At 43.8% G+C, this 26,259-nt stretch overlaps 1 protein-coding gene across 2 annotated transcripts in view; it reads right to left on the reverse strand.

The window, feature by feature from the left end:
* Positions 1-26,259, reverse strand: part of PTPN22 (protein tyrosine phosphatase non-receptor type 22) — a 156,893-nt gene that overhangs the window by 58,530 nt on the left and 72,104 nt on the right. For both annotated transcript variants that reach the window (XM_069761768.1, XM_069761769.1), the window contains exons 2-7: positions 25,499-25,607; positions 20,101-20,177; positions 12,517-12,612; positions 2,771-2,809; positions 2,590-2,661; positions 2,445-2,504 (exon numbers count right to left, since the gene is read on the reverse strand). In XM_069761768.1, the coding sequence (XP_069617869.1) occupies positions 2,445-2,504; positions 2,590-2,661; positions 2,771-2,809; positions 12,517-12,612; positions 20,101-20,177; positions 25,499-25,607 (453 nt within the window). The remainder of the gene's footprint in view (positions 1-2,444; positions 2,505-2,589; positions 2,662-2,770; positions 2,810-12,516; positions 12,613-20,100; positions 20,178-25,498; positions 25,608-26,259) is intronic.

Below are 26,259 nucleotides of genomic sequence, written 5' to 3' on the forward strand. Positions count from 1 at the left end.
AGGGGATTGAGTGAAACTGCGGTGCAGAGGTACTCACGGCAGACGCTGCAGTGTCCAGATGGAAGGCTGCACGGCCTGGAAGATGCTCCTCTGGAACGATAGCCCCTAGTAGAACAGGTAGACACATCTGGGGCACTCTTGTCCGGAACTTTCTGCAGGCCTGAAGAACAGCAGTGGAACAGAAGGATGGAGCTGCTGCCCTGCGGCCTCTGTTGCAACGATGTGCTGTGCCCCCAGGAGAAGATGTGGGCACGAGTGAAATCTCCTGCCCTGTGCTCAGCAGCGACGTGGAGGAAGGGGCGGAGTCAGCCCAGATGGCGCCGGTGGGCGGAGATTGCAGGGCAGTTTGTCGGGCGGGAGAAAGCCCGCCCGAAGAAACCGGAAGTGGAGGAGCGCGGTACCGGAAGTAGGCCCCGGCGGAAGCCGGGACCTAAATTAGAGGCCGGCGCCGCTGCAAAATAGACTGCGGCCCCGGAACAGTGCGCCGCAGAGCAGCGCTGCAACCTGCCAGGGCCGCAGGGTGAGGCGGAGCAGAGGGACGCGACGCCGAAGTAGGCCCCGGCAGAAGCCGGGACCTAAATTAGAGGCCGGCGCCGCCAGAAAGAGGAATGCGCCGCCGAAGCCCGCAGGGCGGCCGCAGGGGAGAGCGGTGCCAGCGCCGCCAGAAAGGTGACATTGCGGCCGCTGCGCAGTGCGGCCGCGGGGAGGACACTGCGGCCCTGATGAAGGGGATAGCCAATAGTGCAGAGCTATTGCTCGACTTGGTGCCCCAGGGATCCCTTTTAAAATAGGATCAGCGCCGCCCTAGAAGATAGTGCAGCGCGCATTTAGGGACTTCTACTCCCCCACACTGCGAGAGTAAGGGGAAGATCTGAAAATTTAGGGGAAATACTCACCTAAACATCCCACGCAGTTACTAACCTGAGGGGATTGAGACGTCCACGGAGCTGTGATGGACGTCCTCGTCTCCTCCAACCGACAGGCTCTGGTGGGCGAGTGGGTGGGGGACGGAGCCAGGACCGGACTTCTGAGCACGCTTGTGTGCTAGGATCTTGGTCCTGGAGAGGGATCTATGAGGATACGGGGTGGCAGTACACGCCGTACTCATAGTCCGTATTGTGGGAGTACAGGTGTGACTGTTCACCCTGTATCCCTCCGGAAACCTGTAAGAAAACGACGCACATTGAGGTAGATAAGGGTCTAATGAAAGACCCGTGTCCACCTCCTACTGACACTAAGCTAAACTGAATATCCTACTTCCTGTCGGTAGGGTGTATACTGCAGAGGAGGAGCTAACTTTTTTTATTTGCATAGTGTCAGCCTCCTAGTGGCAGCAGCATACACCCATGGTTCCTGTGTCCCCCAATGAAAGGCGATAGAGAAAAAGAAAGGTTCATCACAAAAAAATGCCCTTACACAGGCCTATCAATGGAAAACAAAAAAGCTCTGAATTATTTTAAAATAATTAAAATAACATAAAAAAAATATATTTAAATATGTTATTGCCATAACTGTACAGACCAGTTGTATCAAGTTACGGTTTTATTTTTTCTATTGTGAATACCATGAAAACAAAACAACTCCCCAATGATCAATGGCATAATTGAATTTTTTTTCCCCGCATTTTATTCATCTTGTGTTTTCAATACATTCATCTCACAGTAATCAGTGTAGGGGAAAGGGGAAAAAGTAGAGATATGTGTCATTTCATACACCTATTGCAGCTTTAAGTAATGAAGCTGGAAAAAGTTACCGCCCCACTGACAAATCTCAGCTAACGCCCCCTTGGTCTTAACATAAATGAAAATCTAAACTTCATAAGCTAATATCGCCACAACGATCATGAGAAATTAAAGAATAAAAACTATGTTTTATTCAGCTCTGCAGCCACTATTCCATGATGTGGCCAGTTTAACATGTTAAATCTGGTGAAATTACTTCTTTAAAGAGATTGTACACTACTTTTTCATTGAAGACCTATCCTCAGGATACTCCCAGCTGTTCATGGCGGCAGCCACCAACCAAGACTGCTCATTGCGATGCTGCTCTGTCTTCTCATAGTGGCCACGGCCGGGGACTGCACATCAGCCTCCTATTCAAATCAACAGGAGGTGGATGTGCAGTATCCATGGCTTCTATCAGAAGATGGAGCAGCTCCACTATTGAGCAGTTCTGGCCGGTGACTGTGATAGCCACCACCGAGAACAGCTGATCGGCGAGGGTTCCGGGTGCCGTACCCCGACCGATCAGACATTGATGACCTACCTAAAGGTATGTCATCAATTATAAAGTAGTGGACAACAGGATTAGTGAACTTGAAATTGTGTTGGTGACCTTAGAACCTTAGATGGGCATTGTTGTTCTAGTGACAGATCTACTTTAAGACAGTAAAAAGGTATGTTATATAATGTATTTATGAAAAAAAAGAATAAAAAAACACTTACATTCCCATGAGTTATGGCCAATAGCCTGATAACGTAGTCCATCTTCTTCTCTTCTTTAGTCTAAGGAACAAGGAATGATAATTTAAAGGAAAAATTACAGATTTCTGCTTGTGCCAATCACAAAAATAGTGATCATGATACTTACACATGTAATAGAGAATGGTCCACATTGCAACACTTCACATCCTACTTCTGCCCAGTAACGTTCACACTTTTTCTAGTTGTGGGAGAAACAGTTTTTTTATTTCGAATTTTTCATTTATGAGTAAGACAGAGTCTAGCATTGAGAGGGAAGAAAATGATGATCTATTGGCTTTTATACTTACTTTTCCCATTTCAAACTCCATACAGGCCATAACAATAATCTGGAAAATAAAAAAATATATACATGTAAGGAGTATTTTTGTTTCAGGGGATTAATGTTTTTCATGGTATAATGAATAGTGATTAGTGACCTTAGTTATTGTACAATATACCCTTTGTATCAGTTCCGTATGAATTGTAAAGATTTCTGCTTGCTGCCATTCAATAGTAGTCTCCATTATTTATATGCTGTGAATAAAAAGATTTTTGTCTACTGGAAAACATTGCTGACATCAGAATACCCCAAATGTTTTCATGACAAGATAAAAAGTGTGAGGGAAATTGATAGTATATTTTGCATTTAAAGAGAGTGCCTGTGTAATATAAAACATTGCCCAGCGGACGGGATCTGTAAAAAATATCAAACTCAGTCGTACTCGCCTACTGGTACTCACCTGAATCCAAGATAGGCTGATCTGTGGTCTGCAGTAATGTCACTGTTCTACCAGCTGCTAAGCTACTGCTGCCTGTGATTGACTGCAGTGGTCAGGTGACTTTAGCAGTGCATTTACGGATGTTTGTAGTCAATAACTGGCCGTAGCAGGCCAGGGGCTGGTGGAACTGTGATATCACTGTTCATCAGTAGGGATTTGGAGGTCCTTCACCAATCATAGCTATATTCCATAAAAATATAAATCAGAATATCCCCTTAAGCACACTGGTTATTATGAACGAACATCTGATATGGCCTGTAATAATTTTTCTGCATTTTTACAGATTCTGTTGACGTTAATTATATTCTTGTCATTTGACAAGACCCGTAAAAAGGACGACATTAACTTATAGGGTGCTCGACAGCTAGCTTTCATCTTCTTAGAGTTGATTTGTATACCTTGCCATAAAATTATAAAGGAAAATATTCCTTTAGGCACACTGGATATTTGTAACGTACATTTTGATGTATCCTGAAGTAATTTTTCTCCATTTTTAACATTTTCTTCTAGAGTGCATAATGTTACACAGGACCTCCAGTCCAGCATAAGATTGTGGAGCTGCTTTCATTTACTAACATTGATCTCATGGCAATATATATTTAATTAGAGGACCATGACAGTATTAGGGTGGTTTCACATTTGCGTTTTTTTTTGCGTTTTTGCGGTAAAAAACGCAAAAAAACGCATGCGTTTTTCCCCCTGTATTTAACATTAAAAATGCATGCTTTTTTTGTATGCGTTTTGACGCGCTTTTGCAATGCATGCGTTTTTTTCTGCATGCGTTGTGTTGCAGAAATGCAACATGTAGTATTTTTAGCGGCGTTTTTTTGCGGCAAAAAAACGCATGCGTTTTTTTGCGGCAAAAAAATGCATTGCTGTCTATGTAAATGCATGCATTTTTAACCACATGCGTTTGCATGCGTTTTATTTAAAAAAAAAAAAAACACACTGATAAACGACCCCACACCATAAAATTGATAAAGGGATCCTACCCCTAACCCTACCCCTACCCCTAACCCTACCCCTAACCCTAACCCTAATCCATTTAAGGGTAGGGTTAGGGGTAGGGGTAGGGTTAGGGGTAGGGTTACGGTTAGGGGTAGGGTTAGGGTTAGGATCCCTTTAGGGTTAGGGTTAGGGTTAGGATCCCTTTAGGGTTAGGGTTAGGATCTGATTTCTGTTTATAGTGGGTTTTTTACTTTATTTTGATGATTGGCAGCTGTCACACATTTATCTGCATGTGTTTAAAAAACGGAAACGCATGAAAAAACCCATGTAAACGCGTCAAAACGCCATGTTTTTTTCACCACATGCAAAAACGCATGCGTCAAAAAAACGCAGCGTTTGCACGCGTTTACATGCGTTTTTTCACCATGCGTTTTTTTTTTAAACGCATGCGTTTTGAAACGCAAGTGTGAAACCAGCCTTAAAGGGAGTCTGACACCCCATAAAACAATATAAATATAAACTATTTATAGGGGACTTAGTGGCTATAATTCTTACCCACTGTATAGATTTCAATATTCTGAGAAAAAAAATACTTCCTATGCATATCAGGGCTTTCTGGTGCAAGCTTGGTGTGGCCTAGGGCTTTGTGCACCGTTACGCCCCTTAGGCCCTACGTAGAATACAGATGACTGACAGGTCCCCGGAGTTCACATCCAGTGAACTCACTTTACTTTTCTGAAATCAGTGCGAGCACCATGGGAAAATTTCCACGGCGCTGCGCCGACGTCACATGGGTGGAGTGAGTTCATTGGCCGTGAACTCCTGTTCCCTGTCAGATAGCACCGCAAGCAGAACTTTCTCACACTCGCGGTGCCCTCAGACAGGGAATAGCTGTTCACACAGAAACACTGAGCACACTGTAACTGGGGAACAACTTGATTCATTAGAATTTAGACATACTTATCTCCTGTGACTGTTCCATAAAAAAAAAGGTCCAAAACGACCAAAACTTGAAATACCACCCCAAACATTGACAGGAGGCTCATTTAGTTGTTGCTCTAATGTTAAATGCATGTTCTCACTATACCAGTAAATACAATTATGTTTGTTAATATGGCCAGATAATTTGAAAGAAGCTTCATCACTCCACATAATGTTATCTAAAATTACTGGATTTTCTTCAATTTCGTTAAGCATAATCTCACTAAATTGCAGCCGCTTGTCTGGATCATCCTCCAATAAACCATGAATTAGACGTGGACGATAAGCTTTCCACCCAATAGATTTCAGGATTCGCATGCTGGAAGCTGGTGAAATTCCCAATTCTAAAGAGACTCTTTTGGTGGACTTTTTTGGACTCTGAACAAATGTTTCAGCAACAATATGTTTATTATTTTCTGTACAGGCTGTTTTGGGTCGACCAGTGTTTGGAGCATTAAGGATTGAGCCAGTGGCATTGAACTTTTCACGAATGCGGTAAATGGTTTGTCTCTTTGGGACTTGAGTAATTGTTTCAACCCAATTTGCTCTAACTATTTCAGCATTTTGAGATTTCCAATACTCTTTTAAAATCCATTTTCTTTGATCTGTATTTAAATTATTTGTCATTATGGGTTATCTGAATTATCTGAAAAGAAAACAGATTTGGGGGAGATTTATCTGTGAAAACTGGATCTGTGAAACTGACTCAGTTGCCCTTAGCAACCAATCAGATTCCACCTTTCATTTTCCAAAGAGTCTGTGAAGAATGAAAACTGGAAGCTGATTGGTTGCTAGGGGCAACTGAGTCAGTTTCACTTTACACCATGTTTGATAAATCTCCCCCTTCACAACCCTATTACACGTACTGTCCACCTACTTTTGGACCACCCTGTATATATACATATATATATATATATATATATATATATATATACAGTGGGGCAAAAAAGTATTTAGTCAGTCAGCAATAGTGCAAGTTCCACCACTTAAAAAGATGAGAGGCGTCTGTAATTTACATCATAGGTAGACCTCAACTATGGGAGACAAACTGAGAAAAAAAAATCCAGAAAATCACATTGTCTGTTTTTTTAACATTTTATTTGCATATTATGGTGGAAAATAAGTATTTGGTCAGAAACAAAATTTCATCTCAATACTTTGTAATATATCCTTTGTTGGCAATGACAGAGGTCAAACGTTTTCTGTAAGTCTTCACAAGGTTGCCACACACTGTTGTTGGTATGTTGGCCCATTCCTCCATGAAGATCTCCTCTAGAGCAGTGATGTTTTTGGCTTTTCGCTTGGCAACACGGACTTTCAACTCCCTCCAAAGGTTTTCTATAGGGTTGAGATCTGGAGACTGGCTAGGCCACTCCAGGACCTTGAAATGCTTCTTACGAAGCCACTCCTTCGTTGCCCTGGCGGTGTGCTTTGGATCATTGTCATGTTGAAAGACCCAGCCACGTTTCATCTTCAATGCCCTTGCTGATGGAAGGAGGTTTGCACTCAAAATCTCACGATACATGGCCCCATTCATTCTTTCATGTACCCGGATCAGTCGTCCTGGCCCCTTTGCAGAGAAACAGCCCCAAAGCATGATGTTTCCACCACCATGCTTTACAGTAGGTATGGTGTTTGATGGATGCAACTCAGTATTCTTTTTCCTCCAAACACGACAAGTTGTGTTTCTACCAAACAGTTCCAGTTTGGTTTCATCAGACCATAGGACATTCTCCCAAAACTCCTCTGGATCATCCAAATGCTCTCTAGCAAACTTCAGACGGGCCCGGACATGTACTGGCTTAAGCAGTGGGACACGTCTGGCACTGCAGGATCTGAGTCCATGGTGGCGTAGTGTGTTACTTATGGTAGGCCTTGTTACATTGGTCCCAGCTCTCTGCAGTTCATTCACTAGGTCCCCCCGCGTGGTTCTGGGATTTTTGCTCACCGTTCTTGTGATCATTCTGACCCCACAGGGTGGGATTTTGCGTGGAGCCCCAGATCGAGGGAGATTATCAGTGGTCTTGTATGTCTTCCATTTTCTAATTATTGCTCCCACTGTTGATTTCTTCACTCCAAGCTGGTTGGCTATTGCAGATTCAGTCTTCCCAGCCTGGTGCAGGGCTACAATTTTGTTTCTGGTGTCCTTTGACAGCTCTTTGGTCTTCACCATAGTGGAGTTTGGAGTCAGACTGTTTGAGGGTGTGCACAGGTGTCTTATTATACTGATAACAAGTTTAAACAGGTGCCATTACTACAGGTAATGAGTGGAGGAAAGAGGAGACTCTTAAAGAAGAAGTTACAGGTCTGTGAGAGCCAGAAATCTTGATTGTTTGTTTCTGACCAAATACTTATTTTCCACCATAATATGCAAATAAAATGTTAAAAAAACAGTCAATGTGATTTTCTGGATTTTTTTTTTCTCAGTTTGTCTCCCATAGTTGAGGTCTACCTATGATGTAAATTACAGACGCCTCTCATCTTTTTAAGTGGTGGAACTTGCACTATTGCTGACTGACTAAATACTTTTTTGCCCCACTGTATATATATACTAGATGGACGCCTGATTCTAACGCATCAGGTATTCTAGAATATGTACGCAGTTTATTTATGAAGTTTTCAGAATAATTCAATTTATACACAGGATTCGGCTGGCTGGGTGCGACCAATTAGCAAAGCGTGGTTCAAATATCGTGCCAATTCATGGGCGGACTGCAACTGTCTCTGATTGTTCACAGCCAGCTGGGCGTGACCAATCAGTGAAGCCAGGGCCGGCTCCAGGTTTTTGAGGGCCCAGGGCGAAAGAGTCTCAGTGGGCCCCCCTCTTTAACACATACCACCATTCATAATGCACAGATACAGCAGAGAAATATACCACAGCCAAGTAGCATATAACACAGCCCACTTAGCATATAGCACAGCCATATAGCATATAGCACAGGCCACTTAGTATATAGCACAGGCCACGTAGTATATAGCACAGGCCATGTAGTATATAACACAGCCCATGCAGTGTATAACACAGCCCACATAGTATATAGCACAGCCCACACAGTGTATAACACAGCCCACGTAGTATATGCACAGCCCACATAGTATATAACACAGCCCACGCAGTGTATAACACAGCCCATGTAGTATATAGCACAGCCCACGTAGTATATAACACAGCCCACGTAGTATATAACACAGGCCCCGTAGTATATAACACAGCCACGTGGTATATAGCACAGCTGCGTAGTATATTGCCCAGCCATGTATATTGCACAGCTACGTAGTATATAGCATAGCCCACGTAGTATATAACACAGCCACGTAGTATATAGCACAGCTCTCGCAATATATAACACAGCCACGTAGTATATAACACAGCCACGTAGTATATAACACAGCCCATGTAGTATATAGCACAGCTCACACAGTATATAACACAGCCACGTAGTATATTGCCCAGCCACGTAATATATTGCACAGCTACGTAGTATATTACACAGCCACGTAGTATATAGCACAGCTCTCGCAATATATAACACAGCCACGTAGTATATAACATAAGCCACGTAGTATATAACACAGCCCATGTAGTATATAGAACAGCTCACACAGTATATAACACAGACATGTAGTATATTGCCCAGCTATGTAATATATTGCACAGCTACGTAGTATATAGCACAGCCCACGTAGTATATAGCAATGCGGGCACCTTATCCCTGTTAAAAAAAGAATTAAAATAAATAATAGTTATATACTCACCTTCCGGCGGCCCCCAGATCCAGGCCAGGCGTTTAGCGGTGCTCCTCGCGACTCTCCCGTCCCACGAATGCATTGTGGTCTCGCGAGATCATGACGTAGCGGTTTCACGAGACCGCTAGGTCATGATCTCGCGAGACCGCAATGCATGGCCCGGAGCGTCGCAAGGAGCGGGAAAGGTGCCGGAAGGTGAGTGTATAATGATTTTTTATTTTTTTATTATTTTTAACATTAGATCTTTTTACTATTGATGCTGCAAAGGCAGCATCAATAGTAAAAAGTTGGTCAGACGGTTAATAGCAGCGTTAACGGACTGCGTTAACGCGGTGTAACGCAGCCATTAACCCTGTGTGAGCGCTGACTGGAGGGGAGTATGGAGGGGGCACTGACAGAGAGTAGGAAGGGGCGTATTCACGGCCGGATTGTGCCCGTCGCAGATTGGTCGCAGCCGGTAGTCAGCGGCGCGGGATTTCTGTGAGAGACAAACAGAGAGAGAGACAGACAGACAAACAAACGGAAGTGCCCCTTAGATGATTATATATCTACAGTGGGGCAAAAAAGTATTTAGTCAGTCAGCAATAGTGCAAGTTCCACCACTTAAAAAGATGAGAGGCGTCTGTAATTTACATCATAGGTAGACCTCAACTATGGGAGACAAACTGAGAAAAAAAAATCCAGAAAATCACATTGTCTGTTTTTTTAACAATTTATTTGCATATTATGGTGGAAAATAAGCATTTGGTCAGAAACAAAATTTAATCTCAATTCTTTGTAATATATCCTTTGTTGGCAATGACAGAGGTCAAACGTTTTCTGTAAGTCTTCACAAGGTTGCCACACACTGTTGTTGGTATGTTGGCCCATTCCTCCATGCAGATCTCCTCTAGAGCAGTGATGTTTTTGGCTTTTCGCTTGGCAACACGGACTTTCAACTCCCTCCAAAGGTTTTCTATAGGGTTGAGATCTGGAGACTGGCTAGGCCACTCCAGGACCTTGAAATGCTTCTTACGAAGCCACTCCTTCGTTGCCCTGGCGGTGTGCTTTGGATCATTGTCATGTTGAAAGACCCAGCCACGTTTCATCTTCAATGCCCTTGCTGATGGAAGGAGGTTTGCACTCAAAATCCCACGATACATGGCCCCATTCATTCTTTCATGTACCCGGATCAGTCGTCCTGGCCCCTTTGCAGAGAAACAGCCCCAAAGCATGATGTTTCCACCACCATGCTTTACAGTAGGTATGGTGTTTGATGGATGCAACTCAGTATTCTTTTTCCTCCAAACACGACAAGTTGTGTTTCTACCAAACAGTTCCAGTTTGGTTTCATCAGACCATAGGACATTCTCCCAAAACTCCTCTGGATCATCCAAATGCTCTCTAGCAAACTTCAGACGGGTCCGGACATGTACTGGCTTAAGCAGTGGGACACGTCTGGCACTGCAGGATCTGAGTCCATGGTGGCGTAGTGTGTTACTTATGGTAGGCCTTGTTACATTGGTCCCAGCTCTCTGCAGTTCATTCACTAGGTCCCCCCGCGTGGTTCTGGGATTTTTGCTCACCGTTCTTGTGATCATTCTGACCCCACGGGGTGGGATTTTGCGTGGAGCCCCAGATCGAGGGAGATTATCAGTGGTCTTGTATGTCTTCCATTTTCTAATTATTGCTCCCACTGTTGATTTCTTCACTCCAAGCTGGTTGGCTATTGCAGATTCAGTCTTCCCAGCCTGGTGCAGGGCTACAATTTTGTTTCTGGTGTCCTTTGACAGCTCTTTGGTCTTCACCATAGTGGAGTTTGGAGTCAGACTGTTTGAGGGTGTGCACAGGTGTCTTTTTATACTGATAACAAGTTTACACAGGTGCCATTACTACAGGTAATGAGTGGAGGAAAGAGGAGACTCTTAAAAGAAGAAGTTACAGGTCTGTGAGAGCCAGAAATCTTGATTGTTTGTTTCTGACCAAATACTTATTTTCCACCATAATATGCAAATAAATTGTTAAAAAAACAGACAATGTGATTTTCTGGATTTTTTTTTCTCAGTTTGTCTCCCATAGTTGAGGTCTACCTATGATGTAAATTACAGACGCCTCTCATCTTTTTAAGTGGTGGAACTTGCACTATTGCTGACTGACTAAATACTTTTTTGCCCCACTGTATATATATGTGTGTGTGTGATTTGATAAATATTTCCCTTGAAAATGATGTGTAAATGACGGAGAATTGCTGTATGTAAAAGCTCATGTTAAAATCGCATTGCAGTCGGATAGCAATCGCACTGCACTCAGATGCTAGGTGTGAAAAATCGGATTGTACTCGCATGACACTCGCATTACACTCGTGCGACTCTCGGCAGGGAGGCTCGGACCAATTTTTCATACGTTAAGTGTGACTCCAGCATTCTGAGCACTTCCCCTTATCCTAATTGAAATTACATGTTGGTCCAGTGTGAGCACTACCTGAACTCAGTCTTTCACACACTGGCACTAAATGAGTGACACTGTGGGCTAGCATACAGTGTGGGTGCAGATGCGCTCCCATCCCTAATTCTTGTCAGCGGTTGCAGCAGGTATATTTTTGAGCAGTGGTTACAGTCCCTGTAACACATGCTGGGATTGCCTGTTTGCCATGTGATATGCAGCAACGGCGACTCTAACATAGTATTCAAACAGGTGAAAAATATTCTATTAGCACACAAGCGTGCTCGCTCATCACTAATCCTAAATCAAGTGGCAAGATTCGTTAAACAAAGGAAATTAATTTATACTGTGGATACTTCCAATAAGTGGCACACGACTGATAGCTTTCTAATTTGCATCTTTGTTTTCCCAAGGAGCATTGCGTGGCCTCACTTCGACGGCTGGCGGTCGCCACCAGGAAAGATAGTACCCTCCAAACTTGCAGGAAATGTACTTTTTCTCCTAGGCTTCTCTTTTCAATGAAAGGCGTTGTCTTTGTTAAGAGCTTAGACATAAAGGCCTACAATTATCCAGTCAGGCTATCCACGAGTGAGTTTGGTTAATATGGCTGTGTATATTGGTCATTTACCAGAATTTACCACATGTGGTAAGGTGTTATGAGTGTCAGTTATTGAACACGTAATGTATACTTTACCATTGATACTATTCATGTTAATTTTAGTCTTGTTCAGATGTGAGTGATTTTTTTTGTTAACTAAACACACATTAAATTTTTCATTAGTGTTCTGTGTCCGAGTTTTATCAGCGTTTGGTCAATGTGTGAATTTTCACCATTATTGTTTCATCAGTGTTTTTCTCGTATGTAAAAATAAATAAATTGCAAAGATTCTCCTGTCAATTTACCGTAAATGTTAAAAATGGACTGTAGACGGGTTGCACGCGGATGCCAATGTGTACTCTCCATTTTTCACAGACCTTTAGAGTTTTTAGGGTAATTTTGACGTCAGACTCTGTTTGACACATCTTATTACATATATGATTTTATTTTATGGACAAACAATCTGCAAAAAAAACATGGACACGTTCTTTTCATGAAAACCACAGGTAGAATATGTCTGTGATTGTCTGACATCTGAATGAAGCCTTACGTTTTGCTTCTAGATCACTACTTTACTTACCCCAGTATTATATTCCCAGATCATTCTCCAGAAATCTACAACAGTATGTGGCAGGGGGCCTTGAGTGGCAATATACGCCCGAGGACCATAAACACCCTGCAATAAACAAAATATACATTATATAGTCAAGACTATGGAAAATGATGTTACAGATAAAGATTCCAGAGGGCTCTTGTGTGCCCTGCAGGATTATAATCCATGACAGTGTAGTTTATTACTAACGGTAATGTTTGAGACTGTGGTCCCAGCTGTCTTCCAATCTTTGGCCAGGTCCTTCCATTTATTACTGGGCTGATTCCTTATCTTTCTCAGAATCATCCTTACCCCACGAGGCGACATATTGCATGGAGCCCCAGACCGAGGAAGAGTGACAGCCATCTTGTGTTTCTTCCATTTTCTAATAATTGTTTTAACACTTGTTGCCTTCTCACCAAGCTGCTTAACTATTGTCCTGTTGCCCATCCCACCCTTGTGCAGGTCTACAATTTTGTCCCCGGTGTCCTTAGACAGCTCTTTGGTCTTGGCCATGGTGGAGAAGTTGGAGTGTGATTAATTGAGTGTGTAAGGAGATTTCTTTTATACATGTAATGAGTGCAGAGTAGGAGGGCTTCTTAAAGAAAAACTAACAGGTCTGTGAGAGCCAGAATTCTTGCTGGTTGGTAGATGATCAAATATTTATTTATGCAATAAAATGCAATTGAATTATGTAAAAATCATACAATGTGATTTTCTGTTTTTTTTCTGTATTCTGTCTCTCACAGTTGAAGTGTACCTATGTTAAAAATTACAGACCTCTCCATTCTGTGTAGGTGGGAAAACTTGCAAAATCCGCAGTGTATCAAATACTTATTTTCCCCACTGTAGGTACACACATTTAAAATAGCAAGATCTGCAAATTGTTGTGTATACACTGTTGTTGCTTGATTGTCTGGCATATACTGTAAACCTAGAACCTGGATTTAGGTGATTTATCAAGTGATTATGGTTACAATGTCATCACTTCATTGCGGATTTGTCACATGTAAACAATTGACAAGTCACCAAATGATATGCCTATATTGAAACGCGTGGGAATCCTTAAGGTACCGTCACACTAGACGATATCGCTAGCGATCCGTGACGTTGCAGCGTCCTGGCTAGCGATATCGTCCAGTGTGACAGGCAGCAGCGATCAGGCCCCTGCTGTGATATCGCTGGTCGGGGAAGAAAGGCCAGAACTTTATTTCGTCGCTGGCTCTCCCGCAGACATCGCTGAATCGGCGTGTGTGACGCCGATTCAGCGATGTCTTCGCTGGTAACCAGGGTAAACATCGGGTTACTAAGCGCAGGGCCGCGCTTAGTAACCCGATGTTTACCCTGGTTACAATCGTTAAAGTAAAAAAACAAACGCTTCATACTTACCTACCGCTGTCTGTCCTCAGCGCTCTGCTTCTCTGCTCTGACTGTGAGCACAGCGGCCGGAAAGCACAGCGGCGACGTCACCGCTCTGCTTTCCGGCTGCCCGGCGCTCACAGCCAGAGCAGAGAAGCAGAGTGCCGGGGACAGACAGCGGTAGGTAAGTATGAAGCGTTTGTTTTTTCTACTTTAACGATGGTAACCAGGGTAAACATCGGGTTACTAAGCGCGGCCCTGCGCTTAGTAACCCGATGTTTACCCTGGTTACCGGCATCATTGGTCGCTGGAGAGCTGTCTGTGTGACAGCTCTCCAGCGACCAAACAGCGACGCTGCAGCGATCCGGATTGTTGTCGGTATCGCTGCAGCGTCGCTTAGTGTGACGGTACCTTTACTCATTTCTTCATCTGTAAGCTGATTATTTGTAATATTCTGTACATGTACAGTATAGCAATAGTTGTCTATAGTCGTTAGTCTCTAGGGCTCAGCCTTTAACACATAATATGTGCATTAAGGAAATTACAAAACAAATGTTCTGATTATGCAATGAGTGCTGCTATCTGATAGATTTATCATCGAAGTGCTAACAGGACAGAGGGAAATAATTACAATTATCTCATACAATTGTCCCATAATTAAAATGATCCACTAGATATTTCATAAGTTCCAGATCACTGGTGTTCCCACCTCTGGAACCTCTACTAATTGTGAGAACAGAGGTCCAGAGTTCCCGTGTGAATGGAGTGGCAGTCCGCCTTTAATGTCTATGTAACTGATGGAGATCAGTGAGCAAAATGCTTGGCTATATCCAGGGGCATACCCAGAGGGTGCAACCGCGACCAGGTCCATGCGGAATGGGGGACCACCAATGCCAGCGCCTGTTTCAGAAGAAGACGAGGATGCCGTGGAAACAGGAGAATGTGAGAAGAATGTTTGTTTGTTTTTTTAAATGTGCTAAAGAGTAGTGGCAGAACGGGGAATGTTATTACAGGATGGAAAAAGGGGAATAGAGAAATTGTGCCAGAATGGGGGATATTATACCAGGAAGGGGCCCGGGATGGGGGCATTATACCAGGAAGGGGCCCAGGAAGCTGGACATATATTACTGGAAGGGGACCAGGATAGAGGACATTATATCAGGAAAGTTCCCTGGATGGCTGACATTAGTATAGAATGGTGACATTATTACATTATGGTGGGTAGGACATGTATGTCTTTATAGGATTTAGAATGCCACAAGGGCCCATACATCAGGTCCAAATTTTACATGGGTGTCCTTCGGGCTCTAGTTTTGCCACTGGCTATGTCTGTAAGTGCCATAGACAAATAATCAGGTGGAAATGTACATTCTTGACCAGCATTCTGTTCAAACAGGAGACTGTCAGTATGACAATAATAATTTGTGACAAATCCTCTGTCCCATCTATAGGTATTAAGTTGTAATTGTGGGATAACCCCTTTAATTTAATAGACATCAAGAACTCAAGCAATAAAACAGATATCTTAAGTTCTAGTTCAATAAAATGTAACACATTGTAATTTTTCTTTTGTAGCTGTAATGTTGAAAGAGAACCTGTCAGGTCAGATAACGATACTAACCAGCAGATATAGTGTTAATGTACAGGTTTATAGTGTTAGGAAGGTGCCAGGCCACTCTACTGAAAGTGCATCAGCTGTAAGAAAATTGACTTTATTCCACCCGGGAGCCCCCCGACTTTCAGCTATATACAGTACAGACCAAAAGTTTGGACACACCTTCTCATTTAAAGATTTTTCTGTATTTTCATGACTATGAAAATTGTACATTCACACTGAAGGCATCAAAACTATGAATTAACACATGTGGAATTATATACTTAACAAAAAAGTGTGAAACAACTGAAATTATGTCTTATATTCTAGGTTCTTCAAAGTAGCCACCTTTTGCTTTGATGACTGCTTTGCACAATCTTGGCATTCTCTTGATGAGCTTCAAGAGGTAGTCACCGGGAATGGCTTTTCACTTCACAGTTTTGCCCTGTCAGGTTCATAAAGTGGAATTTCTTGCCTTATAAATGGGGTTGGGGCCATCAGTTGTGTTGTGCAGAAGGCTGGTGGATACACAGCTGATAGTCCTACTGGATAGACTGTTAGAATATGTATTGTGGCAAGAAAAAAAACAGCTAAGTAAAGAAAAACAAGTGGCCATCATTACTTTAAGAAATTAAGGTCAATCAGTCCGAAAAATTAGGAAAACTTTGAAAGTGTCCCCAAGTGCAGTGGCAAAAACCATCAAGCGCTACAAAGAAACTGGCTCACATGAGGACTGCCCCAGGAAAGGAAGACCAAGAGTCACCTCTGCTTCTGAGGATAAGTTTATCCGAGTCACCAGCCTTAGAAATCACAGGTTAACAGCAGTTCAGATTAGTGGCCAGGTCAATGCTACACAGAGTTCTAGCAGCAGACACATCTCTACAACAACTGTTAAGAGGAGACTTTGTGCAGCAGGCCTTCATGGTAAAATAGCTGCAAGGAAACCACTGCTAAGAACAGGCAACAAGCAGAAGAGACTTGTTTGGGCTAAAGAACACAAGGAATGGACATTAGACCAGTGGAAATCTGTGCTTTGGTCTGATGAGTCCAAATTTGAGATCTTTGGTTCCAACCACCGTGTCTTTGTGCGACGCAGAAAAGGTGAACGGATGGACTCTACATGCCTGGTTCCCACCGTGAAGCACGGAGGAGGAGGTGTGATGGTGTGGGGGTGCTTTGCTGGTGACACTGTTGGGGATTTATTCAAAATTGAAGGCATACTGAACCAGCATGGCTACCACAGCATATTTCAGCAGCATGCTATTCCATCGGGTTTGCGTTTAGTTGGACCATCATTTATTTTTCAACAGGGCAATGACCCCAAACACACCTCCAGGCTGTGTAAGGGCTATTTGACCAAGAAGGAGAGTGATGGGGTGCTATGCCAGATGACCTGGCCTCCAGTCACCAGACCTGAACCCAATCGAGATGGTTTGGGGTGAGCTGGACCGCAGAGTGAAGGCAAAAGGGCCAAAGTTCTAAGCATCTCTGGGAACTCCTTCAAGATTGTTGGAAGACCATTCCCGGTGACTGCCTCTTGAAGCTCATCAAGAGAATGCCAAGAGTGTGCAAAGCAGCTACTTTGAAGAACCTAGAATATAAGACATAATTTCAGTTGTTTCACACTTTTTTGTTAAGTATATAATTCCACATATGTTAATTCATAGCTTTGATGCCTTCAGTGTGAATGCACAATTTTCATAGTCATGAAAATACAGAAAAATCTTTAAATGAGAAGGTGTGTCCAAACTTTTGGTCTGTACTGTAGGTGTGCAAGCTCTCTAATGCTATTAACCTGCAGATTAACCCTAATGCTATGTGCACACGTAGGAAATGTGGTGCAGAATTTTCTGCACTAAATCTGCATCTCCTGGCAGAATCCGCAGGTGCGTTTTTTATGCGTTTTTGTGCATTTTTTGTGCGTTTTTTATGCTTTTTTTGCGCAGTTTTTGTGCAGATTTTACCACTGTGGATTTCTATATGGAGGGGTGCAGAAACGCTGCAGAACTGCACAAAATAAGTGACATGCACTTCTTTGAAATCTGCAGCGTTTCTGCGCAGATTTTTCTGCACCATGTGCACAGCTTTTTTTTCACATTGATTTACATTGTACTGTAAATCACAGTGTAGTTCTGCAGCGTTTCTGCTGCAGAAAAATCTGCTGCAGTTCTGCACTAAATCTGCACTAAATCTGCATCGTGTGCACATACCCTAAAACTGCAGGCTACGATGCACAGTTTTCACATAGACATGAGTTAAAATGTAAGTGACAGGTGGATGAGACAGTCATATGTCTCACACAAACCATGGATAGGAGACACATATACTGTAGATTTCTTAGTTCAGAAACAATCAATAAAACATTAATGAATTTATGTAATATATACATAGCTATGGTTGGGTGTACTGGGTGATGGCTATGGTTGAGTGTACTGGGTGATGGCTATGGTTGGGTGTACTGGGCGATGGCTATGGTTGGTTGTACTGGGTTATGGCTATGGTTGGGTGTACTGGGTCATGGCTATGGTTGGGTGTACTGGGTGATTGCTATGGTTGGGTGTACTGGGTGATGGCTATGGTTGGGAGTACTGGGTGATGGCTATGGTTGGTCGTACTGGGTGATGGCTATGGTTGGGTGTACTGGGTGATGGCTATGGTTGGATGTACTGAGTGATGGCTTTGGTTGGGTGTATTGGGCGATGGCTATGGTTGGGTGTACTGGGTGATGGCTATGGTTGAGTGTACTGGGTGATGGCTATGGTTGGGCATACTGGGTGATGGCTATGGTTGGGTGTACTGTGTGATGGCTATGGTTGGGCATACTGGGTGATGGCTATGGTTGGGTGTACTGGGTGATGGCTATGGTTGGTGTTATGGGTGATGGCTATGGTTGGGTGTACTGGGTGTTGGCTATGGTTGGGTGTACTGGGTGATGGCTATGGTTGGGTGTACTGGGTGATGGCTATGGTTGGGTGTACTGGGTGATGGCTATGGTTGGGTGTACTGGGTGATGGTTATGGTTGAGTGTACCTGGTGATGGCTATGGTTGGGTGTACTGGGTGATGGCTATGGTTGGGTGTACTGGGTGATGGCTATAGTTTGGTTTACTGGGTGATGCCTATGGTTGGGTGTACTGGGTGATGGCAAATGGTTGGGTGTACTGGGTGATGGCTGTGGTTGGGTGTACTGGGTGATGGCTATGGTTGGGTGTACTGAGTGATGGCTATAGTTGGGTGTACTGGGTGATGCCTATGGTTGGGTGTACTGGGTGATGGCTATGGTTGGGTGTACTGGGTGATGGCTGTGGTTGGGTGTACTGGGTGATGGCTGTGGTTGGGTGTACTGGGTGATGGCTATGGTTGGGTGTACTGGGTGATGGCTATGGTTGAGTGTACTGGGTGATGGCTATGGTTGGGTGTACTGGGTGATGGCTATGGTTGGGTGTACTGGGTGATGGCTATGGTTGGGTGTACTGGGTGATGGCTGTGGTTGGGTATACTGGGTGATGGTTATGGTTGAGTGTACCTGGTGATGGCTATGGTTGGGTGTACTGGGTGATGGCTATGGTTGGGTGTACTGGGTGATGGCTATAGTTTGGTTTACTGGGTGATGCCTATGGTTGGGTGTACTGGGTGATGGCAAATGGTTGGGTGTACTGGGTGATGGCTGTGGTTGGGTGTACTGGGTGATGGCTATGGTTGGGTGTACTGAGTGATGGCTATAGTTGGGTGTACTGGGTGATGCCTATGGTTGGGTGTACTGGGTGATGGCTATGGTTGGGTGTACTGGGTGATGGCTGTGGTTGGGTGTACTGGGTGATGGCTGTGGTTGGGTGTACTGGGTGATGGCTATGGTTGGGTGTACTGGGTGATGGCTATGGTTGAGTGTACTGGGTGATGGCTATGGTTGGGTGTACTGGGTGATGGCTATGGTTGGGTGTACTGGGTGATGGCTATGGTTGGGTGTACTGGGTGATGGCTGTGGTTGGGTATACTGGGTGACGAGGCCGATGCCAACAAGCCATATTTATATAAACAGGTATTGGCACAACTACCGTATCTGTACTTTTGCCATGGGAGATAGAAAGCCTAACTATGGCTCTGCTTATAGATGATTTATTGTATATGTTAGAGCTAATTGATTAATATTTCACAAGGTATTTGCTACCCGAGAGCAGCAAAATCTAGAGACAGAGACCTTGATTCCAGCGATGTATCACATACTGAGCTGCTTGCTGTAGTTTTGATAAAATTGTTTTATTATCTTTATTATTAGCAGGAGTTTTTAACATTAGTAAACCTCTTTCCATAATCATGAGCTCTGCATTACCCTGCATCCAAAACTGATTGGCAGCTTTCTGTCTATGCACGGTGTACACAGAAAGACATGAATTAGTGGTGTGGGTGGGATTATACAGAACTCAGCATTCAGAGACCTGCTAGATCTGCAGTAGAGAAATAGTAATCTTATTAAAACTGCAGCATGCAGCCTAGGAAATGATGTAACACAGGAACCACAGCCTCTGCCTCTACATCATGTTGCTCTCAGATGGGCAGCACAAACCTGGTGACAGATTCTAAATGCTTTTTGCAGAGACCAGAATTATTTAAACTCTCTACCTTAATAAAACTGGCATTGATGTAATCCGTGTCTTCATCCGATGTGATCAGAGAGAGCTCTACACGACTGTGGTCAACTGTAACATAGAGAAATAAGATGAAGTAACACTGAAAACGTTCCCTGCTCACCAAATTGTGTGTTGTGCTGCTACATATATTGTATGAGTGTCATGCTCATTTTCTAATACATCTGTTTTATGTATGTTGTATTTTACCACAAACCCACTGAAAAGTTTCCGCTCCACCCATTTTTTGTCCACCCACCATCTTTTGTGTTTTTCCACTTTACCCTAATCATGTTTGCGCCTATACGAAAGATATGTTATGTTATATACCATTAGGGTGGGAAAAGACTGCACTTTAGGGGGGTTTAAGAGTTTCCAGGTTATTTTTGTGCCTTTGGTGTCCATTTATGCATCCAGAATCGAGAGGGATTGCACAGAGAGTGCTAGGGACCTCAATAACACAAATGGCGGCTCACGTAACAAGTACAACACTGTGAAACTGCCCGGCAAATAGTAGAGTCTAGTGAAACACTAGTAAAGTACAGAGCCATGTATCATGCCTTGCATACTGCAGCTTTGGGCTTATTAGCCTCTCGCCCTCAAACTCAATAAAGCATAGAATACCTAGCACCAATTTGGGGATGACCTTTTTATTTAATAAACAATGGACAGCCTCAAGTTGGTCATTCTAAATATATTCCAGTGCCAAAACCTTAGAAACACAGCCCTAATGTCTCCCCAAAAGGGCCGACTTTCTAGCAAAGTTGGGCCCGAATTTCCAGGTTGTGATCCAGACATACAGAACGGGATCCTGCAACCCCCCATGGCCCTTATCTCTTGTGAGATCTCGCACTTTCCATTAATTTAGCGCTTGTGAAAGCTCCTCTTTGAAGAGAATCTGTCCACATTTTTCCCCCTAATCTGAGAGCAGGATATTGTAGAGACAGAGACTTTGATTCCAGAGATGTGCCACTTATTGCTTGACGTTGTTTTCATAAAATCACTTTTTGTCAGCAGCAAATCATCATTAGAGGACTAGTACACCTGCTGCCAGGTAGTCAAGCACATTCATAAGTTTGCCCACCCTTCCACCCTATCCCCAGCACTGATTGGCATCTTTCTGTGAGCATGTCCAGAAAGCAGCCAATCAGTGGTGTGGGCGGGGTTATATAGGGCTCAGCATTCAAAGATCTGCTGCAGATAAAATGATTTTATTAAAATAACAGTAAGCAACCCAGTGATACTCACTAGTACAGGTCCTTCTCAAAAAATTAGCATATAGTGTTAAATTTCATTATTTACCATAATGTAATGATTACAATTAAACTTTCATATATTATAGATTCATTATCCACCAACTGAAATTTGTCAGGTCTTTTATTGTTTTAATACTGATGATTTTGGCATACAACTCCTGATAACCCAAAGAACCTGTCTCAATAAATTAGCATATTTCACCCATCCAATCAAATAAAAGTGTTTTTTAATAACAAACAAAAAAACCATCAAATAATAATGTTCAGTTATGCACTCAATACTTGGTCGGGAATCCTTTTGCAGAAATGACTGCTTCAATGCGGCGTGGCATGGAGGCAATCAGCCTGTGACACTGCTGAGATGTTATGGAGGCAGTGGCGTAGGAAGAGGGGTGCGGGGGGGGGCGGTCCGCCCCAGGCGGCACAATGCTGGGGGCGGCCGGCGCTGCAGGAGAAGAAGATAAAAAAAAAAAAAAAAAAAAAAGACGCCCCTTTAAATCTTCGGGCGGCGCCGTCCGCCGCCACGACCAGGGCCAGCTCCCCCCACCCCCGGGTCCCGCCCCCGCCTCCCCGCTCTAATACTCACCTCTCCTGGTTCCTGCGGCTTCAGCGTCCTCTGACTCTGCGACGTCTCAGAGCAGAGGGCGCGATGACGTCACTACTGTGCGCGCCGCTCTGCCTCTCTGTCCTGAGCGTCGCAGAGCCGGAGAGACGCTGACTGCACCGGACCTGCGCTGGGAACGGGAGAGGTGAGGATTTTACTTTTTTTTTTTTTTCTTTATTTCTGACTGTCTGGGGCTGGGGCAATGCTGGAGACCATGGGGCAGAATGCTGGACACACTGGGGCAATACAGGAGACCATGGGGCAGAATGCTGGACACACTGGGGCAATACTGGAGACCATGGGGCAGAATGCTGGACACACTGGGGCAATACTGGAGACCATGGGGCAGAATGCTGGACACACTGGGGCAGTACAGGAGACTATGGGGCAGAATGCTGGACACACTGAATACTGGAGACCATGGGGCAGATCTCAGGACACATTGAGGCAATGCTGGAGACCCTGGGGCAGACTTCTGGACATACTGGGGCAATACTGGAGACCATGGGGCAGATTGCTGGACACACCGGGGCAATACTGGAGACCATGGGGCAGAATGCTGGACACACTGGGGCAATACAGGAGACCATGGGGCAGATTGCTGGACACACTGGGGCAATACTGGAGACCATGGGGCAGAATGCTGGACACACTGGGGCAGTACAGGAGACTATGGGGCAGAATGCTGGACACACTGGGGCAATACTGGAGACCCTGGGGCAGATTGCTGGACACACTGGGGCAATACTGGAGACCCTGGGGCAGATTTCTGGACACATTGAGGCAATGCTGGAGACCCTGGGGCAGACTTCTGGACACACTGGGGCAATGCTGGACACTGGGGCAGATTGCTGGACACACTGGGGGTAATATACTGGACACACTGGGGCAGACTGCTGGACACTGGGGGTAATATGCTGGACACACTGGGGGCAGTGCTGGACATACTGGGGCAGATTGCTGGACACACTGGGGGTAATATGCTGGACACACTGGGGCAGACTGCTGGACAACATGGGGGTAATATGCTGGACACACTGGGGCAGATTGCTGGACAACATGGGGGTAATATGCTGGACACACTGGGGGCAGGACTTGAGGCATGGGCAGAATGTAGATACGGGGCATGATTGGAGACACGGGGCAGGATTGGATCATGGGGCAGGACGGATACGATGGAGGCTGGTGGGGCAGGATGGGGAGATCATATGGGGTAGAATGGATACTCATGAGGGCAGGATACGACAACATATGGCTGGAGCCAGGAATGAGATAAACGGGGCCAGGGTGGGGAATATTATTACCATAGGGGATAATTAAGGGATATTGTTACTGCAGTGATGTATTTATTTTATTTTTTGAGTATACTGTTTTAAATGGGGGGGCGGTCCTGTTACTGTGCAGAGTGACACTATATCACCTTTTTTTCTTCATGTGGTGTAATGTAGAAGTTGTGAAAAATTAAGTAATGTGTTCTGCAAGCGGAGCTCGAGATAACTGTGTTATTTCCTGCAGAAACGAGTCCTGGCTGGAAGGAATGATGGCGGTCTGTGCTGGATGAAAGATGAAGGACTTCACCTAGAGACGTCACTGGTGAGTCAGTGTTACCTATACACTGACACTATACACTGTATACTATATACAGAGGTCCTGTGTATAATGTCACCAGTGATCTCTGTATTACCTCTACACAGACACTGCATACTAAGTACAGATCTCCTGTGAATACTGGCACTTATGGTGATAGTATTGTGGTTTTTTTTTTTATTACTGATCAGTATTGTAGTATTCAGTCACTATGTGGTGGTAATATGTGGTCTGGAAATGGTGCGGTGGTATTTGTCCCTTGTATGTAGTATTATTCGGTCACTATGTGGCCTGGTCATGGTGTGGTGGTATTAAGTCACAGGTGTGGCATGTGGGGGTGACACCATTAGGCCCAGTTTAAGTTCTACAAAACAGGAAAACCATTTTTGGTAACCTTTGTGTGTATTGAGCTGGGGCGGGGGGATGAGGGGGGGGGGCGCCAAACTCGGGAACAGCCCCGGGCGGCAAAAGCTCTAGCTACGCCTCTGTATGGAGGCCCAGGATGCTTCAATAGCGGCCTTAAGCTCATCCAGAGTGTTGGGTCTTGCGTCTCTCAACTTTCTCTTCACAATATCCCACAGATTCTCTATGGGGTTCAGGTCAGGAGAGTTGGCAGGCCAATTGAGCACAGTAATACCATGGTCAGTAAACCATTTACCAGTGGTTTTGGCACTGTGAGCAGGTGCCAGGTCGTGCTGAAAAATGAAATCTTCATCTCCATAAAGCATTTCAGCCGATGGAAGCATGAAGTGCTCCAAAATCTCCTGATAGCTAGCTGCATTGACCCTGCCCTTGATGAAACACAGTGGACCAACACCAGCAGCTGACATGGCACCCCACACCATCACTGACTGTGGGTACTTGACACTGGACTTCAGGCATTTTGGCATTTCCTTCTCCCCAGTCTTCCTCCAGACTCTGGCACCTTGATTTCCGAATGACATGCAAAATTTGCTTTCATCAGAAAAAAGTACTTGGGACCACTTAGCAACAGTCCAGTGCTGCTTCTCTGTAGCCCAGGTCAGGCGCCTCTGCCGCTGTTTATGGTTCAAAAGTGGCTTTACCTGGGGAATGCGGCACCTGTAGCCCATTTCCTGCACACGCCTGTGCACGGTGGCTCTGGATGTTTCCACACCAGACTCAGTCCACTGCTTCCTCAGGTTCCCCAAGGTCTAGAATCGGTCCTTCTCCACAATCTTCCTCAGGGTCCGGTCTCCTCTTCTCGTTGTACAGCGTTTTCTGCCACATTGTTTCCTTCCAACAGACTTACCATTGAGGTGCCTTGATACAGCACTCTGGGAACAGCCTATTTGTTGAGAAATTTCTTTCTGGGTCTTACCCTCTTGCTTGAGGGTGTCAATGATGGCCTTCTTGACATCTGTCAGGTCGCTAGTCTTACCCATGATGGGGGTTTTGAGTAATGAACCAGGCAGGGAGTTTATAAAAGCCTCAGGTATCTTTTGCATGTGTTTAGAGTTAATTAGTTGATTCAGAAGATTAGGGTAATAGGTCGTTTAGAGAACCTTTTCTTGATATGCTAATTTATTGAGACAGGTTTTTTGGGTTATCAGGAGTTGTATGCCAAAATCATCAGTATTAAAACAATAAAAGACCTGACAAATTTCAGTTGGTGGATAATGAATCTATAATATATGAAAGTTTAATTGTAATCATTACATTATGGTAAATAATGAAATTTAACACTATATGCTAATTTTTTGAGAAGGACCTGTATTAGGGTCTCTGCCCTACATCATACTGCTCACGGATGGAGGAGCAAACATAACATAACATAAAAATCTAGCTTAAATTGTAGGTAATTTCCTGATAACACATTCCTTTTCAGCCTGTCGAATACTTTTTAACCCTCCTCACCCTTGTTGATTTTATTTGATTACAAAACAAACATAATATCCAAATATGAATAATAACAGTGCATGGCTTACATGGCAAGATGTCTTTGTATCGATTCTTTTTAAAGTTTTCTGGCCTCTCCGCTGCCCTCGTAGTATAGTTGTTATCCGTCTTATATTTTGCCGATTGTCGCTTAAGGTGCTTTTGAATGGTAAAAAAGATGTAATTATTTGATAAGATTATTACTAACATTTATTATAGTACAGTATTATAATATCCAGATTTCACAAGATGAACAAAAGCACTGTTTTGAACAATATCTAATTTTCTACCCAAGGGATATATTGCTTAATAGCTGATCAATAAAATTATTTTAGTAATTAGAAAGTGATAATTTATGTGTATATTTGTGTTTTAACAAATGTTCACATGCTAATATTACAGCGTTTTTTTTATGTCTAACATTCTATGATCATTATTTCTTAAACTTATATCTATATCTAATTAGATATATTGTTATTTTTAAGTATATCTCTATAATGGTTGGAGCTCTGGAACTGTCTTCCTTATGCAGAGTTATAAAGCTCCTATATAGATTTAGCGTTAAATAATGCATTTTTTCACCTGCTTGAGGTCACCACAAGGGTGAGCCTAATAGCCTACTTGTGAATAATATTGGAGATATAATTTCATGTCAATTATTTGTATCCTATTTGGCATGGGATACAAGCCTCAAAAGGGGTCAAGCCCATGCCCCCTGCAGCCCAGTGCACACATAGTCTAACATCAAACCATGATTTATCTGCTCATATCTTTTGTCCTAATTCTATTGTATTTGCATATCTGACCATTG

This window comes from Ranitomeya imitator, chromosome 3 (genome assembly GCF_032444005.1).
Source record: "Ranitomeya imitator isolate aRanImi1 chromosome 3, aRanImi1.pri, whole genome shotgun sequence".
Taxonomy (NCBI): Eukaryota; Metazoa; Chordata; class Amphibia; order Anura; family Dendrobatidae; genus Ranitomeya; species Ranitomeya imitator.